At 47.7% G+C, this 13,285-nt stretch overlaps 1 protein-coding gene across 1 annotated transcript; it reads left to right on the top strand.

Annotated features, from left to right (window-relative positions):
- Positions 1-525: 525 nt before the first annotated feature.
- Positions 526-13,011, top strand: LOC115555722 (WD repeat-containing protein 47). Its single transcript, XM_030372725.1, has 17 exons — positions 526-793; positions 1,639-1,809; positions 2,183-2,266; positions 2,521-2,605; positions 3,061-3,369; positions 4,207-4,588; positions 4,629-4,707; positions 5,336-5,432; positions 5,720-5,904; positions 6,674-6,886; positions 7,263-7,332; positions 7,716-7,882; positions 8,139-8,311; positions 8,915-9,085; positions 9,833-9,964; positions 10,758-10,976; positions 11,849-13,011. The coding sequence occupies exons 1-17, from the start codon at positions 765-767 to the stop codon at positions 11,995-11,997; spliced, it is 2,715 nt and encodes a 904-aa protein (XP_030228585.1). The 5' UTR covers positions 526-764; the 3' UTR covers positions 11,998-13,011.
- The last annotated feature ends 274 nt before the right edge of the window (positions 13,012-13,285 follow it).

Below are 13,285 nucleotides of genomic sequence, written 5' to 3'. Positions count from 1 at the left end.
TACTACTGTGTTTGCGTGTGTGTGTGTGTGTGTGTGTGTGTGTGTGTGTGTGTGTGTGTGTGTGTGTGTGTGTGTGTGTGTGTGTGTGTGTGTGTGTGTGTGTGTGTGTAGCGTGTGTGCGCGTGAGTGCGTGTGTTGGGGGGAACTGAAAAAAATCATGATGTTCTTTATCTCTATTAAAAGGACCTAAATTCTTGGAATTTGATCAAGTACCGACCTTAATAATGCTATGATGTTCGTTCTTCCCAGCAATGTAACTATGAGCCAACAAGTAGGATATTTCTTCATGCTACAACCACTTTGGGACATGCCCAACACCTCCCCCCCAACTAAGGGACCCTTTTGATGAAATATGTGCTTAACATGATGAACAACAATAAATATGTTCAGTCCTTAAAACAGCTACAGCTTATTTAAGGAATGAAATATTTATTGTTGTTGTTAATCCCGTACAGCATTTCAGCAGCACAGCACGCCAGAAACCTCCAGCAGAAGCACCACTCAAAATTAAGTTAGTCTCCAGCGCACCTTGCCGCCATAGCGGTGAGTGTCGCGTCCGGCACCGCCACCAGTGTAAACGGGTGGTGTGCGGTGGTGTACGCTCTTAGCAACCGTGTGGCTTGTGTACAAGAAATGCGGTAGAACAGGGTGGTATGTTCTCGGACATCCGAGGCTTTGACTGCACACGCACATGAATTACCTAGGAAGGAATTTATTCCAGAGCAAGAAATGCACAGACTGGCGGAAGCTGCAGATTCGTATGCATGCGCTCGTTATCGTTGAGGATTGACAGGTGAGTGAGTTTTAAATTGCGGGTGCTTCACGTTTGGGGTGGCGTGGTGGGTGGCTGTGGCCATGTCGTCGGCGTTTACCTGCTAATGCATCAGTCGGCATATCTGTACATTATTACTATCTGTGGGGCATCGATTACGAACAATTAAGGCATATTTTGCCGCAAGGCTCTGGTTGCAAGCTTCTAGCTGGTTGTCATGTTAGTGTTGTATCATGCCAGCGAGGATGCAACGAGTTGCGGACGCCCGCAAATGCAAGCGTGTTGCAGATATCCAGCCGTATGTCCAGGTACCCCGGCCTACCTTTAAAAACGAGCTCAGTGTTTTCTAATGAAGTGAGGACGGACCATCTGGATGCATGGTGCTGCGATACACTAAAGCCCTTCACACTGACTAGACCTGCATGGAGAGACGTACGACCTAGACATCATAGATTCTTAAATTACATTGCGTTATAATGAGTTCAGATCAGTCTAAATGATAATATTTTAACAATTTCACAAGCCTAATTTCGGTGTCACAAAATGTACTGTCGTTTTACAACTTGTAAACAATTACAGCACACATACACTAAACACACAGACAGAAAATGAACAAGTGCAGAATTCACTGATCCATAACCAATTATTTTTAGAGGGACAACAATTAACGATAACATCGTTAGATTAATAGCAGTGATATCTGTGAATTTAAATCGGGACATTTGTAATGGTTTATTAATCACACTCCCTCACTCACTCACTCACTCACACACACACCTTTAACCCTTCAATCAATCACCTCTCTTCCTGTCACACCCTCCCCATAGCAAGTGACCGTGACCCCCCCCCCCCCCCCCCCCCCCCAGCGATCCCGTAACCATGACAGCGGAGGAGACCATCAGCATCAAGGAGGCGGAGGTGGTGAAGCTGATGCTGGACTTCCTGAGCAGCAGGAAGCTGCACATTGGCATGCTGGCGCTCGAGAAGGAGAGTGGCGTTATCAACGGACTCTACTCCGACGACATGCTCTTCCTGAGGTCAGCGCGGGGTCGCTGGGCTGGTTGTTGTTGTTGTTGTTGTTCAAACCCCCTCTCGACGGTCCTGCCTTCCCAATCTTCTTTAATTATTTTGTAACATTGTGGACTTTTGAACAGTTTGACCAGACCAATATCGTTGTATAGTCTTTCCTTCCTTTTGAGATGCCTTCACCTTATATCTGATACGGTATCTCTGATACCTAAACAATACGTTTCCGTGTTTTTTCAAGCATCTTTTATTTGATAGCGTCCTGACCTTGCCCCACATAACCACTACTGTCTAACAGTATATAAAACAACATTTTATAAACAACAGTATATAAAACGACTTGAACACTTGAAAGGCCTATTGACAATTAGCTGTTTTCACCAGACAACTCATTCTAGACGGCCAATGGGATGAGGTGATGCAGTTCATTCAACCGTTGGAAGGCATGGAGAAGTTTGACAAGAAAAGGTAACAAAGTGATCTCCCGTTTTGTAGTCTTAACAATATGAGAAGGCTATGTGTTTTTACTTTTGCTGTACATTGTTCACATAACATTGCGTGTTGAGCAGATACATTTAAAAAACATGTACACCTCATGCCCCATAAATGATTATCATGCATTTTCAACAGAATTAAGCAAAATCAATAGAAATGGAAGAATCCATATAAATGACCCTGGCTACAAGTATCTGTAAATGTGTATCTATGCGTTCTTCTTCCAGGTTTCGGTACATCATCCTGAAGCAGAAGTTCCTGGAGGCTCTGTGTGTGAACAACGCCATGTCAGCAGCGGAGGACCCTCACAACGTACTGCAACCCCTGCAAGATTTACCCCAATACACGCTGTCCAAAGTCAGATCTGCCCGCGCATGCACACACGCACACACACGCTGGCACACACGAATGCATGTTCACGCGCGTCTGCAGGATAAACACACATTCATCCACATGCACATCCACACCCCATAATACCAGTTCCTTCCAGGAACGATGATTACAGCAGCCTCGTGATTGGAAAAAGCCCATTGTCAGCACTCCACTCACAGCTGACTGGGCCGCTTAACAATTGTGCTGGCTAACAGCAACCGAGGCAGTGGAGCAGCGACAGCATCGAAGTGCCCTTGAGCAAGGCATGTTGCCCTTCGTGGCTCCAGGCGAGGTGGACACGCCCAACTGTGACGTCACATAATTGCACATTTACACCCGGCGCTTGTATAATATGTCCCCTTTAAGCCAAACGTCTTCCTCCTATCCCCCGTCAGCTGGAGCTGAGCATGCAGCAGGCGGTGCGCTGCCTGCACTCCCTGGAGGACCACTGCCCCAGCCGGGAGGACTACAGCAAGCTGTGTCTGCTGCTCACGCTGCCGCGGCTCACCCACCACGCCGAGTTCAAGGACTGGAACGCCAGCACGGCGCGCGTCCACTGCTTCGAGGAGTGCTGCCCCATGGTGGCCGAGTTCATCCCCGCCGACCGCAAGCTGAGCGAGGCGGGCTTCCGGGCCAGCGGGAACCGCCTCTTCCAGCTGCTCATCAAGGGCATCCTGTACGAGTGCTGCGTGGAGTTCTGCCAGGTGAGGGCGCCGGAGAGCAAATCGCAAACGATTTGACTTTTGCAATTCAATAGTTAAATAAAGATGATTAAATATCAACTCGTGCATCAATTAATCTAAACACATTGGCCTGGCCTAAAGGATAGAGCAGTTTATATGTTGACTTCTTCCAATGTTGTGTTGGTCATACTATATGATTTATTGCTTGTTTAGTCTATAATTAGGAACATAAGGAACTTTAAAAAGAAAAATCGCATACTAAATCGCAATCGCATTATCGGTCGAAATAACCCCAATCCGATTATTTCCCAAAATCGTTCAGCCTTGATGTGTGTGCGCGTGAAGTTCATTCATTCACTGGTTCGATGACTCACTTTGTGTCGTTCGTCATGCGTCATGTGAGCTCGCTTGCTCTACTGCTTGAATTATTCATTTTATTTTGTTTAGTAACATATTGTGGTGTGGGAACTTTGGTGGTACTTCCAGCTCATCGAAAAGCATTTAAAATCAAATTAGGAGCTGCTTCCTTAATCGAGGAAGTGTTGAATGTGCTCCAGTGCTCATCATTGTGATCAGTATTCAACAGACAACAGAGGAGTCATTTCAGTATTATAAACAAGCTAAACATGCACAAAGAGCACTTACACTCCACATAGTTAAATTGTAAATGTAGTGCATCTATATAGCGCTCTTTTGTAACCAGTGGCCGCTCAAAGCGCTCACCATTCATGCACTCATTCACACACCGACGGCGGCGTCAGCCACGCAGGGCGACAGCCAGCTCGTCGGGAGCAGTCAGGGTGAGGGGGGCCACTCTTCAGCCGCTGACCGCCCTCCTCCTCTCCCCCCCCCCGACAGAGCAAGGCGACGGGCGAGGAGATCTCGGAGGGCGAGGTGCTCCTAGGCGTGGACGTGCTGTGCGGCAACGGCTGTGACGAGCTGGACCTGTCGCTGCTCTCCTGGCTGCAGAACCTCCCGCCGGGCGCCTTCGCCCGCGCCTTCCAGCAGAAGACGCTGAACATCGCCGTGGAGCGGCTGGCCAAGCCGCGGCGGGCGGGGCACGCCGACCTGCTGGCGCCGCTCCTCCAGCGGCTCTCGCCCTGGGGCCCCGCCTCCCCGCCCAGCCTGCACCCCGGCCGGCCGCGGCCGCAGTCGGCCGACGGCTACATGTCGCGCTCGCTGAACCCGGCGCTCGACGGGCTGAGCCACGGGCTGGCGGCGGTGCAGGGGGGAGGGGGGCGCAGGAGGAGGGGGGGGGGGGGGAGGCGGCCCGGGGGGAGGGGGCGGGGCCGAGGAGGAGGAGATGAGCCGCAGCATGGTGGAGAGGCACGTTCACCAGCTGGACGACTCGCCCGATAGGTGAGGCCGCGAGTGGTGCTGAGTCTGACCTCTGTCGCCTAGCAACAGGGGGTGAGGGGTGGGGGGGAGGTGTATCGGCTGGGGTAGGGTTCCCCGACCTTGGGGGTCATCTGGAGTGCATGTTTGAACGGCGATTTATCCCCTACTACTTGACTGGTTACAATAATTGTATTATATTATTTTATTATTTATTATTTTATTATTTAATTACTAGTTAGGTTTGATCTCCAATTTACCAGCCGGCATCCTGGAGCAAAAAGCCAAACAGCTCCCTGCTCCTTAATGACGTGTATCAGTATGATCTGTATGTTTCTTTTGACTAAAGCCTCCCTCACATTCCTTCATAGTATTATAGTAGATGGAAAAAAACAGGATGCTACTATACCCTGTCCTCTGATCATGTTGCTCTTTGAGAGCTCTATGGCTCCACCTTTTGGACAATTACTGAATTACTAACCTTGGTTATTGTGCATTTTATCTATAGTCAAACTAGATCACGGTAACAATGGCGCTTTGACTATGAACTTGGCCCTTTCAACACTTGTTGAGAAGTTAAAGTTGAGTTAAAGACTTTCCCCAGTTGAGATGCAGATGGGTTGAATGTATTCCGTTCTTCATTTTCCTTCAGGAGGCACCCACAGGGCCTAGAGGGTTCAAACCCTGTGCGCACCCCTCAAGCCCCTGCGAAAGACAGTGGGACATCCTGTAGCATCGACAGGGAAGAGGTAATAAGAAAGAAACAAAAAATAAATTGGTGTGTGTGTGTGTGCATGGGAGTGTGTATACCGGTATGTTTGTGCACATGCATGCATGGGAGCGAGTGTATGTTTATGCACATGAATGCGTGTGTGTGGGGTGGAGGGACTGTGTGTGTGTGTGTGTGTGTGTGTGTGTGTGCGCGCGCACATGCATGTGTGTGTGCTTGTGCTAACCTGTGTGTGTGCGTGTGTGCGTGTGTGCGTGTGTGCGTGTGTGCGTGTGTGTGTGTGTGTGTGTGTGTGCGTTCCCCCAGCGCGGGGAGTGTGTGGACCTGGCCCAGGAGGAGTACAACAGGCAGCGTCTGCGCGTGCAGCAGCACCTGGAGCAGAAGCAGCAGCAGAAGCAGCTGTACCAGCAGATGCTGCTGGAGGGCGGGGTCAAGCCCCACGAGACCCCCCCGGGGGACCAGGCCAACCTCACCGAGACCTTCCTGAGCAGGTAGGATACCCCTCCTTCCAGCAGGTCGACACCTTCCTCCCACAGGTAGACCCCCAGAATCCTTCCTCCCACAGGTAGGCATCGAAGCCCTGTTTACAAATCCATTCTATCCCAGAAATGTCCCAGAATATGTGTGAATGGGAACAGGGATCGATATGCCTGGAAATCTTAGCTTGGCTGGGATGATGAAAATGAGGGCGCTTCATGCAGAGGGGGAGTTTGATGGCAACCATAGTAATGAGATGAAGTGTTGCGTCACTGCCATCTGCCGGTCCGTCCCTTGGCCCATCTATTCCGGCAATGATTGGCCACGTGTGAAAGGGCCCAAGAAGCATCGCTGGTGGTGCCCGAAAGGTTTTCCCAGTCATTTACCAGGAACTAGGCAAGGCAATTTTATTTGTGTAGCGCATTTCTTACATCAAGCGGTTCAATATGCTTTACAGAGAAAAAAAAACAGTATAATTTATAGTGAAGAAATACATGCAAACAATATAATGAAAGTCCTTCAATTAAATTACACATGTACTATAAAAATAAAGGGAGAAAAAGACCTTCAGTAAGGTCAGACATTTCAGATATGAATCCGACATTAAAATATAAATCGATTTAGATTAAAAAAGAGAAGTATAAATCAATTAGAAACTACTGTATGTGTGAAAGAGGCTCTAGACACTTTCCTCGCCTCCTAGACTCCCTCATGTGCCGCCTAGCCCTTCCCCAGCAAAGGTTTTGAGCCCCCGCACCAGAGCGTCCTGCCGTCCCTCCCCAGGTCCATCCAGAAGCTGGAGGAGATGAACGCGGTCATCGACCCCGCCGGCGACGAGGCCGGTGTCGGGCGCCTCACCCCCGCCCACTGGAACGGGGGAGCGGACCACCCGGAGGCGGGGGGCCCCAGCCAGGAGAGGCCGGCCAGCAGCTCGCCCGTGAGCACCAGCTCTCACGGGGGGAGGCCCTCCTTCGTCGAGTCGCCCATCCTCGAAGCGTAAGAGTCTGTCGGGGACGTTTGGTTGATTGATTTTTTATTTGTCCATTTTTATGTAAAATATGAACAGCACTCTGGGGCTTACATTAAAATACATAAACAGTCAGGGATGACACAATAAAGCCAAAATAAACAAATAAAGGATTATTTACATTGTTGTCCCGGTTTTCGTGTTCTTCCTTTGACAGATTATAATGTTGGAATAATAAGGACCCCTATGTATATTTGGATATAGTTGATAGACGTTGCCGCTGTGTTTTCTATTTTAGTATTTTTTTTTTTAAATGAGTGATCTTGTTATCTCTAACTTTCTGACTGAATTCAAAAGTAATTCTGTATCTGTGTTGTTTATGTTTGTGTTGTTGTGAACCATCAGGGCAGAGAGGACAAAGTCCACCTCTTCGGCCGCTCAGGAGGATTTAGTCACGCGGAACGCATCACAAGAAGTGAGGTCATTTTATATTTTTTAGTAATATATACTGCAGCTATTTATAGACTGGGAAATCTTCATGGGAAATGGTATTTGGAGATAAACCCTTTCACATGCCATGTGGGGTTGGAGAAAATTGATGTGTTTACGATCCAGTTGAGGTGTGTGTGTGTGTGTGTGTGTGTGTGTGTGTGTGTGTGTGTGTGTGTGTGTGTGTGTGTGTGTGTGTGTGTGTGTGTGTGTGTGTGTGTGTGTGTGTGTGTGTGTGTGTGTGGACAGCGAACTCCACCTGAAGTGTTTGTGGCGATTCTCAGAACACACTATCAATCAGCAGTTCACTTGCCCTCCTATTCATTCACATGAATGCTGATTGGCCTGTATTTCTCCGTGTCCGCCCAGCCACCGGGGGGGCCCAGGTCCAAGCCGCAGTACGTGAAGGTGAACCAGCTGGAGGACACGCAGGCGGTGCGCGCCGTGGCCTTCCACCCCTCAGGGGCGCTCTACGCCGTCGGCTCCAACTCTAAAACACTACGGGTGTGTGCCTACCCAGAATCCCTCCCTGCAAGGTACGCGACGCACGTCGTATCGGCCGTACGAATCCGAAATACAAATTTATTTATTTTATTGATCAGGGACAAATTAATTATACATTGTTTCATATAAAATACAAAGATAAAAATATAAAGATAAGATTGAGTTTTATTGATCACCCTTCTCGATAGAAGTCGACACTACAAACATACACTAACTGTGTGTGTGTGTGTGTGTGCGTCCGCCCGTCCGCCCGTCCGCCCGCCCGCCCGTCCGCCCGTCCGCCCGCAGCGACCCGAGCCGGGCGATCAAGCAGCCCGTGGTTCGCTTCCGGAGGAACAAGCACCACAAGGGCTCCATCTACTGCGTGGCCTGGAGCCAGTGCGGCCAGCTGCTGGCCACCGGCTCCAACGACAAGTTTGTCAAAGTCCTGCCGTTCAACGCAGACGCCTGCAACGCCACAGGTACGGCCGCAGCCCTGTGTGTGTGTGTGTGTGTGTGTGTGTCTGTCTGTCTGTCTTCTTGGCTGTGGGACCCACTTGCTTTCCATAAAGGAAACTTCCATTCAATGCATCAGTTACAGTCTAAATAGGCCCCAGTATTTCCCTAGTTTCCCATTAAGGAAGCACCCATTACCAGTCGTGGATAGTGTGTAGGGGTCATTTCCCTGCCGGAAGGTTTAGGGTTTAATCCCCAATCTCTGCCTGCGCTTTAAATCTTTGTGTGTGTGTTTTGTGTGTTGCGTATGATGTGTGTGTGAATGGTAAATGGACTGCATTTATGTAGTGCTTTTCTAACCAGTGGCCACCCAAAGCGCTTTACAATATTGCCCCACATTCACCCATTCACACACACGTTCCCACACCGACGGTGGTGTCAGCCATGCAAGGCGACAGCCAGCTCGTCGGGAGCAGGAGGGGTGAGGGACACCTCGACACCCGGCTAGAAGGAGCTGGGGATCCAACTGGCAACCTTCCGGTTACCAGCCAACCTGCTCTACCTCCAGAGCAGTGTGTGTTGTGTATCGTGTGTGTGTTGTCTATGATATGTGTGTGTGTGTGATGCAGGGCCGGACCTGGAGTTCAGCATGCACGACGGGACCATCCGGGACCTGGCCTTCATGGAGGGCGGGGGCTCGCGCAGCGCGTCGCTGATCAGCGCGGGGGCGGGGGACTGCAACATCTACATCACGGACTGTCAGAGAGGCCAGGGTCTGCACGCGCTCAGTGGACACACCGGTACGCACTCTGACGCTCATTAATCTCACCTGAAAACTGATCTATTCAGACAAGCCTGCTCCCTTTAAGTCAGTTGCATCCTTTGGATTGGAATGACCCGTTCCTCTTTTGTACACTGTTTTATTATTTTTATATAATCTATTTTTTGATTGCTCTTATGACTGTTTGATGTATTGATTGTTTTTGATTTTTTAAGGTGACTTGAGTGTCAAAAAAGGTGCCCATGAATAAAATGTACCGGTATTTATTATTAGACGCTGGTTCCTGACCGCTCACCCAGAGGTTTATGACGGGGACGTTGGAAACCTGTCGTAAACCTCTGGGTGAGCTTACTGTAAATGAAGATAAAGTGATGCGCTATCACTGTCTGAGGTGACACTATGGCGATTGAACCTAAAGCCCGTTATCAACTCTGTCTTTGGCGATGCTATATCTGTAACTCTTGGGACTAATAAAGGTACATAAACACTTATCAGCCAATCCATGGCCAAAGTGAAGGAAACATATATTTTAGATTGCCATTTTAAAGCATAGCTTCACCTTACTCACGACCTGCTCAACAAAACTACAAGTTTCATCAAGATTCACCTCATAAAAGTGAATCTTCTCATCCTAAAATAAGATGCCAAACCTCTAGTTAAAATAAAATATATTACATAATGTAATGTGATTGTGTGTGTATTTTCTGCAGTGCTAAATGTATGTTGTCTTCTCTGACCACCATTTTGTTCTGTGGCGCCCTACCAGGCCACATCCTGTCCCTGTACACGTGGGGCGGCTGGATGATCGCGTCGGGCTCCCAGGACAAGACGGTGCGCTTCTGGGACCTGCGGGTGCCCAGCTGCGTGCGGGTGGTGGGCACCTCGCTGCACGGCTCTGGTGAGGCCCTCCGAGATCTGCACAACGCCTCTCGCAAACCGCTCGTCGTTCCTGGTCGTTTTTGTGCTTTATTTTATTTTTTTGAATGGTCTTCCTTCAGCTTTTTTTGTTATATTACATGTTGTAAAACAAAAATAATGAATTACAGTAATGTGTCTGTCTCTAACTGGTTGCCAGTTAGAGACAGACACATTTCCATATTTAACATTTTGAAAAGAGTAACCAAAGACTAAATCCGGGCAGCACAAACCGGCTACAGGCAAGGTTTATAAAAATGGTAAATGGTCTGCATTTATATAGCTCTTTATCTGTAACCAGTGGCGCTTTACAATGTTGCCACACAATCACCCATTCATACACGCATACCGACGGCGGAGTCAGCCATGCAAAGGAGACAATCAGCTCGTCGGGAGCAGTTGGGGTTAGGTGCCTTGCTCAGGGACACCTCGACACACGCTAGGAGGCGCCGGGGATCGAACTAGCAACCTTGCGGTTACCAGTCAACCCGCTCTACCTCCTGAGCTAGGGCCGCCCGCTAGTGCAAACGTCATTAGTCTGTTCTTGATAATCAGGAGCGTGTCCACTTATAAAAGTTTCATTAAAGTTTTGGCAGTGGTGTCAGTGGATGCACACGGCGAGTGCAGGTGAACGTAGCCAAGCATTTACTCGATGAATCCTGGTTTACTACAGAATTATTATTATTTATTTTTTTTCAAGGTTCAAACAAATTTTAACAAACGCCAGCATCAACCTTAAGCCTCAACCAATCACAGCCCATCTCTCCCACAACCAGGAAGTGCGGTGGCGTCGGTTGCCGTGGACCCCAGCGGGCGTCTCCTAGCGACCGGCCAGGAGGACAGCAGCTGCATGCTGTACGACGTGCGCGGGGGCCGCATGGTGCAGACCTACCGGCCGCACAGCTCCGACGTGCGCTCGGTGCGCTTCTCGCTGGGGGCCCACTACCTCCTCACCGGCTCCTACGACCACAAGGTGGTGGTCACCGACCTGCAAGGTACCACGGGCGGGGAAGAGGGACCACAACGTCGCGGTACTCCCAATATGGTCATTAGTACAGAATACAAATCCAGTAACCACAAGCGTTGAACCCTCTCGTGGAACCCTTTGTTTGCACATGCACCTGCTCCAAACTCCTACCGCTTTTACCGTGTGTGTGGGTCATGCAAATCAGGGAGCGCAGTTCCGTAAATTACCTCTGGGGGTCAGCGAGGAGGCTTAGTCATGCAAAACGAATGAAAGTCTGGGTAAAGGTGTAATAGATGTTATTGGGGAAGCGGTCAAGATAATCAGATGAAACCCTGATCCTAATTTGAATACATGAATCAATGAGGAAAGTTGGATGATAACTTGCCTTATCTTTGAGTGCCATGACCATTTAGGTCTGGAGGACAGTTCCTAACATCATGCTAGGGCTGACCTAAAGAATTCGATTCTTTAGGTCTTCATTCGATTCGATCTCGATTTGATATTGATCCAATTGCTTCGATATCGATTCAATAATAAGTGAAGATGACAAAAATACCTAAATATTATTTAGAATTAACCATTTCATAATGAATTAACCATTTCATTGTGCTTTAACTAGCAAAAAGGGAAAACATCATTGTATAGTATTGTTCCTGAGCTAAACTTGCAGCATAAAAGTAATAATCATAACATGGACAAATACAAAAGGGCATGTACATTTAGGCATACTCGCTTCTAGATCACACTGAGTATGCTTCTTTTTTATTTATGGAAATAATCGATTAAAAAAAAAATCTGAATCGAAATTGAATCGAGAACAAATAAGTTGCAGTGCATTGATGAATCAATGTTTTTACCCAGCCTTACCTCACGCTGCGTTCTCGTTCTCCCCCTCACCAGGGGACCTGACCAAGCCGCTGCCCCAGACCGTTGCCGGGGAACACGACGGCAAGGTGATCCAGTCCCGGTGGCACACGAGGGACCTGGCCTTCGTCTCGTCCTCCGCAGACCGGACGGTCGCCCTCTGGGCGCGCAACGCTGGCACCTAGCACCCAGCCCCTAGCCCCTAGAGATAGGTAGGGCTTCTACGGGCACAACATCACAGACTGTGTGCGTGTGTGTGTGTGTGTGTCACGATAGTCGTGTGGTGTCACGGATTGTGTCTGTGTTAGCTAACAACAACCTCATCATTGGATATTTTTATTTAAGAAAATAATTATTGTACATGGTACTAAAGACAAAAAAAAGGTGTGAAAGGCGTTGACTTTGCGTGTTTATGTGTGTCTACTTGTATGTGTGCTTTTGCAGTCATGTGCCTAATAGCTTTCTCTTCAGTATGGACTGCTGTACATACACACTGAATGTCACTGCTTGTATTAATGTGTGTATGCACGTGTGAGGGAAATGCACGTTTGTGTGTTACATTATGCAAACTGAACCTTATTTTTCCAATGAGGTACTTTTTCCCCAATTGATGTTCCTGCTCATGCTGCTGCCTAATTTGAATCTCTCAACCTTTGTGCCATTTTACTGCATTCCTTTTCCTGTATGAAAATAACAGAGACCTGATCCCTAGTCTAATAAGGGTTTGATGTGGACGAAATAATAACTGCATGTAGAATCCCCACATTCACGGGGTTGTACTTAGATATTTGTAATACCTTACTGTGTAGAATCAGACACACATTGCTTTCTAATTGGAATATTCAATATTTGTCAATGCCGATGGATTGCGTGTGTTTTTAAAACTTTGTAGAATGTCAAGTAATGTTATAAATACTGAGAAATACTTATATCTTTAAAGGTGGAGAGAAGACATTTTATTTGAAAAGCTTTATTCCCATTCCTTGTTTGCCTTATAATGTAATAAATGAATGCAAATACAGCGTATTTATTATCCTTTGGATGCATAGAAACATAACATTGAATACTATGATAGCTGTTCTTGTGGCGGAAATAGCGTGTTTGTGGTTGCTTCATGTGGCCTGAATCAAAAGGGACAAACCTCATGAAGTTCATGAATATTACAAGGGGTTGCAAAATAAAATCTAGGTTATATTGATTGTGATGGTCGTTTTTTTTCAGTAATTCAGTTCTTTACCTTGTTTTAGAAATACCTCAAACTGTATGAAGCCTACATTGATGCGGAAACAATATTGGGATCTAAAGAATGCATTAAATAGTGTAAAATTAATGTTTACATGAATTGTGGCGAAATGATTCCAAAAGTACTGCCTTATAGTATTTAATTTAATCGAATGATTTGCTTTCTAATTTTCTTCTTCGATCTCTTTTTATATCGGAGCACTTAAAAGCAGTTGCTTTGCTTATGTTTTG

Source organism: Gadus morhua, chromosome 12, assembly GCF_902167405.1.
Source record: "Gadus morhua chromosome 12, gadMor3.0, whole genome shotgun sequence".
In the NCBI taxonomy this organism is placed as follows: Eukaryota; Metazoa; Chordata; class Actinopteri; order Gadiformes; family Gadidae; genus Gadus; species Gadus morhua.
Note: the sequence above shows the minus strand (reverse complement) of the source record. Positions and strands in the feature narration are given on the sequence as shown.